This window comes from Glandiceps talaboti, chromosome 14, assembly GCF_964340395.1.
Source record: "Glandiceps talaboti chromosome 14, keGlaTala1.1, whole genome shotgun sequence".
NCBI classification, from domain to species: domain Eukaryota; kingdom Metazoa; phylum Hemichordata; class Enteropneusta; family Spengelidae; genus Glandiceps; species Glandiceps talaboti.
The window spans coordinates 20,223,335-20,229,281 of NC_135562.1; the positions used below are offsets into that span (position 1 = coordinate 20,223,335).

The 5,947-nt window shown below is 45.0% G+C and overlaps 1 protein-coding gene across 1 annotated transcript; it reads right to left on the minus strand.

The window, feature by feature from the left end:
• Positions 1 to 3,223: 3,223 nt before the first annotated feature.
• On the minus strand, positions 3,224 to 4,072 carry LOC144445403 (3'-5' ssDNA/RNA exonuclease TatD-like). Its single transcript, XM_078134942.1, has one exon. The coding sequence runs from the start codon at positions 4,070 to 4,072 to the stop codon at positions 3,224 to 3,226; it is 849 nt and encodes a 282-aa protein (XP_077991068.1).
• Between the last annotated feature and the right edge of the window lie 1,875 nt (positions 4,073 to 5,947).

Consider the following 5,947-nt stretch of genomic DNA (forward strand, 5'->3'; position numbering starts at 1 on the left):
TGTGAATGCTATAAACGAGTGTAGCACATAAAGAAAGTGCTTTACTTCAGTGTTACTCGCTGTAATTCTTATGAGATTTTTTTGTTCTTTACATCAAATTCCAAAAATTGAAATTGTACATACATGTACTTAGTCTATGAAAGCCACAACTCTTAACAGTGATTTAAGTATGATTCAAGAATGTGAACAAGTAAATGTCAAACACACGTAAGCTACTGCTCATTTTCCATGACAGTTTCATTATTTTGGTAAATGTTGACAGATAAGTAACAGTCCATTTCAATGTTTTTCAACTGAATTTCAGGAGGTACACTACAGTCCATTTATACAAGTTTCATTTTAGATGAAACCATGAGTAAAGCCAGTCTATTCATAGAACAGTTTCATTTTTTTCGTATCAAAACAATAAAAACAAAGTACAGGTAAGTTATACAACCCATAACACTAAAGTAAAGCGTTTTCTGTATGTAACACAGCTGTTATAGCATCCATATCAAGTGTAAAAGTATATTGTTTCATTTGCTAATAGACCACAGTAGAAAGGCCACATGCTAGGCCAACTGAAACAGTATACTTTTACACTTGATATGAATGCTATAAACGAGTGTAGCACATAGAGAAAGCAAGTGCTTTACTTCAGTGTTACTCGTTGTAATTCTTATAAAAAAATTTTGTTCTTTACATCAAATTCCAAAAATTGAAATTGTACATACATGTACTTAGTCTTTGAAAGCCACAACTCTTAACAGTGACTTAAGTATGATTCAAGAATGTGACAAAGTAAACTTTCCAAATCCATTAAAGGTGTCATCACCAACATTAAATGAATACCAAATGGACCAACTTTGTTTGTGGTCATATGTACTGCAAGCACTTGCTTGGTGCCAACTTAGCAAAGTTTATATTTGTTGGTTTTAGCCAATTTCAACAGATCCATAAAATCTAATGATGGAATGGCAAATTTTATCTGTCAACCTCCCAGGAGATGTATTTCAACAATGCGTAGGACAGCATCAACTGGTTCCCATGACAAGTCATCTTTTGGTGGCCATGCATATATATTGAAACCCACTTTTTTCAGGAACTTCACCTTCACATCTCTCCCATGAACAGTCTGTCTGAATCTGATAAATAAACAACAAGTATACATATCTTGTATCATTATAGTTATCATTAAATGTACACAATATGCTGAATATGAAGTAACACATTAAGCTATGGGACTTTTGTTCAAGGAATTCTACTGGTAAGTGTGCCCCCCCCCCCCCAAGAACTTTGTGTACATGTTGATCTAATCAAAGTTTTATTGTAAATGACAGAGGACAGCTTTCCCTTATAATTTTCTGACATTTTATTGATAACCATTTTCCAATGAAAGACTTGGAAGTCAAGGACTACTAAGGATGGTAAACCCAATGGTCATATTACAATACACCACTAGTTCACTCTTGTCAATTTCACATTATTTTACCCTTACTCACCTGGCCAATATAAATGTTGTGCTGCTTGTGGATAGTTTGCAACTTAATGGCCACAAACACACCAGGTTCAAGATCTCCATGACCATACTCAATATCTGCACATTCACTTCTATTGGTTTCACCTCCTCTATGACTCTCACTTGTATCATAGTTTTCATCTTCATCACTAACACGACTTCTGATTTCACCATAACTGGTATCACCACCTCCATGACTCTCACTTGTATCATAGATTTCATCTTTGTTTCTAAGACTTCTTGTGATTTCATCATGACGGATTCCACCACTATCACTTGTTTCCTCATCATGACTTTGATCATCAACAATCAAACAGTTTACACTTCCATCATCTTGACCATCTCTCTCGTTTGACTTTCTGTTTCCACCGGTGTGACTGGCATAAATTCCTGGACAACAGTCCATATCCACATCATGAACTTGGTTAGCTTGAACAGCTACTTTCAGCTGAACTGTCTTCCATGGTTCAACATGGCTCACATTCAGACATTCTTGTTCTCCTCCTGTCATGCAGACCTCACAGAAGCAGCATAAACTTTGTGTGTTGATGATGCCAGGACTCACACATCTTACAGCATGCAACGTTTGTGTTTGTGGAACAGGTTTGGTGACCAGTCTGTCAGGTCTCTTCCTTAAAATTAGTCATCACTAATGATCACTATGGCCTCTTGAATGGTGTGCCCTGAATCACAGTTAGTACACGTATAGAAGGCAACGATGGGGTGAAGAGTCACTTGTATATTCGTCCAGTGGGCTGACTGTACTTCGTCTTGCATGACACATGTATAATTTTGTGCAAAATCTAAGACCATAATCACTGTGTTTATAGTGGTGAACTTTTAGTGATATGTGCATACTGCTTGTGCTGCCATCCTGCAACAAATAAATGTTTGGATAGATGCTCTGTCTCTATGCCCAGTTTGTCAATCAACGAGCCCAGACTGCCAGTTTCTTTGACCAACTTTTTCCTTGATTTTGTCTTCATCTCATCATTGACAGTTACAGTAGACTTTTCTGTTTTCCAGGTTAGCCCAGTCAAACTTTCACTGTGATGGTCTTCTAACATCTGAAGCCTTCCTCTCAGTTTTATTGTACCACATTTGTCACATTGTCTATGTATACATGTTAATGAATGTTCTTTAGTTTCTCTTTCACACAGTGTTAAGTTAACAAGGTCATACTTATCAAGTTGTGTACTTCGTGGTACCGTTATTTACGATGATGATGCAACTGAATCAACGAACACATTGCCGCATTTCATCGAATATTATTGATCAACAACATTAAAGTGAAGCTGAGGATAAACAACAACAAAAAACAAGCCTACCTGAATAGTTGGTGAGATATTATACGAAACTGCCTCCCAGGCAACCGCACTATGGCCCTTTTTCCTTGGTATATATTCCACCGTGGATCCCGGTATATGTTGTTTATCTGGTGTCTTATCTTGCTCTGATCCTCTTCGCCTCAGAGGGTGGGCTACCCCAGACTCAGCCGGGGAACAGGGGGCGTCACTCCTTGATAATCCCAGTAGGGCCGGGGTCCAACTTCACTACACTCTCCCCCCTTTTCTTTTTAGGAGTCCGGTCCTCGATGTAGACCAATTGGATTGGGCCACTCACAATAAGCGTGCGTCCCCAGACGTGTGCATCGATGTTGTACCAATCACCAGCTATAGTTGACAGGTCCACCATCAACGGACATCCATCCAGAGGCTCCCGGGTTCACTCCCAGCCATACAACCGTCGGGCATTGCTGACGGTTCTTTCCAACAGAGCCTCAGTCCTTATTCCGAGACACCTGGCGACTGCTGCAGCTACCTCACCGATGTACTGTGGTGTATTCACCTCCTGACCGGGATTAACAGGCAAGTAAGGAAGGTCCGTTTCTATTACCAGCCGGTTGGCCGGAATCGCAGCCAAGGCTTCAACTTGAATCTCGTCGAACTCTGCCATGGCTCCGGTAATCCCAAAGTAGCAGTTTTCGAAGGCTTCACACCACCAGTTCACTACGGACGGGATTCCTGTAAAGTTGTGGAGATGGAGAGGCTGCGCCGGGCAACAATACCGGCGACAAAGGTGCAACAGATGTCGCCCCACAGTTATGCCATGTGCATCGCCTTCTGGCCCCTGGCAGTGTAGAATTACTGGGCGACAGGCCATCCCGTGCCTCAGCAACCGAATTAAAAGTTCCTCCTGGGCGGTCCACGTATGCCTAGGAGCCGACCAGTCCAAGCCGATCTCGCCCAAGTCTGCCACCTCGCCAGATGAATTCAGCTGCTGGAAGTGCCGGAGCTGGTGGTCACCGACCCTGGTCACATGTTTGGGATGAAGCCCTATTGCAACCTTCCATCGGGGATCCCTCCGGAGATCTTCTGGGTACGATCGTGGGTCACAGAAAATCTCCACTCCTCCAACTAATTGTACTGGTGTCACTGGACCTGCCGTTATTTTAGCCTCCAATAAAGCGTCTGATGACACTGGCCTGTACCCACCCCAGAGTCTATCACCAGTTCGATCTGGGTGAAAATGTGTGTCGATGGCCTGGAGGGGCGGGTGAAGATCATCTTCCATGTCCAGGTAGTAGTCAGGTATTGACTGATCCGGGAGAAATGGTTCCGTGACTACAGATGTCCGGCGTCAGTCATCTACCTCAGTACGGACCGAGGTTGCTGGAAATGACAATGGTGGCTCCACAAGCCTATGTCGCTCTCCTCGGGGGAAGGTAAAGAATGCCTGGCATTGCCCCGGTGTGACTTTCGTCAGCAGGAAGCTTAAAATCCTCCATTGTGCCAGCACGGCCGGACAGTTTGGAGGGTGCAAACTTAAAGTAGAGATCCGGGACTGCATCTTCTGGCTCATGCTCCACATCAGTAGCTGATAGTTTTCATCGATCTCGGAGTTAGGCGAAAGTGGCGCCGGAGCTGTCTCCACATAATAGCGGAGAAGATCCTCTAAGGTGCTCCCATGACCAATCAACCATTCCTTCACCAATTCCAATGCCTGGACTGCCTCTTCAATATTGTCTATGTCTGGACTGCCCCGGATACAGATGGGAAAGTGGAACCTGGTGTAATGACGCTTTAGGTGGGTAGGGGCCTGTCTGCATTCTGGAAACTCGCAGTGGCCAATCCCACGATGTCTTCGGCCCCTACGTTCACTTCGGGACAGTTCAGTCCTTCCCCAAGGAGTTCCTACCGCCGTCGGCAGAGCGACCTTTCTGCCGGGCGACCTTCTCCTCCTTCTACTCTCTCGTTCCCTGCCCTCCAGTGTCATCCGGAGAGGGCCCTTGGGTATGGTCCGCTTCACACTCTGGTTGGACTCTAGGGGACAGTTTCTCTCCATGTGTTCGGCCGAGTCGCTTATCTCTGAGGCACTGAAAGACACCGGGCTAGACTGTGGTGAGCCTGAAGTAGATGGAGACACCACAGCCACCGCCAACGGACTACAGCTAGCAGCTCCCTCATTGGATCGGACGACTTCCAGAGTGGGATCAAACTGCTTCCGGATGTCCATTACCATTCCTCTCTCATTGATGTTGCCCCGAGAGGACACTCTCTTCTTCTGTGGGCGCGGTACCACGTTCTTCCTTGGATCCCAGTGGGGAAAGTTCAAGTATGCCCACGTGAGGCTCCGAGGGCCCTGAACTTGACGTCTGGCCTCATCTATCCAAGGCCAGTTCCATAGAGTTACGGCCAGTTGGTAAACTCTGATCATAAGCTCATCCTGAGCGCACCCATCTAGTTTCGACATGCAAATTCCATAAATGGCTGCTCTGGCTGAAGGGAGTACCCGGCGGTCCAGGAAATCCCAGACATCGCCAGCTGTCAGAAAACTCTCAGCACTAGTTTTCGGCCGAGTTGCCATCCTGCAATACAACAGAAAAGACAAAGAGTTAGCCCCGAGTAGACCTATCCTAACCCTTCCCCTCTACCAGATTGCTCAAGCACAGTGGACATTGAAAGTCAGGAATAGCACTGGCAATAGCCCTGGACTAATCCCAACACACCGACCATGAAACCAGTCATAACAATGGTCACACTGCACCATTAAACTCCCATCATCCGGCTGCCGACAAACGCAGTACAACTGCTGCTTAATATCACCATTACCCGCTGCGGCCCTGCCTTGATCCAAGTGTCTTTTATATTGAACAATCCAGGATGGCAATTCTCCGTCCATACATCATTTCATACGGTCATGATTCACCATGAATACTGACTGCGACATCTTCACTCTATATAGATACGGGGTAAGCTTAGCGATGACAAGGCCGGGTCCTTTCCATGGTGGACTCAACTTCCTTCATTTACCCTTCACTGTCGCTGTATCCAGTATGTACACCGGATCTCCAACCGGGAATAAAATCAGAAATGGAAGACGGGAAATTAATTCACAACTTTTCATTGATGCTCGCCCCGCATTTCACATACGTCAGTACTTACCACT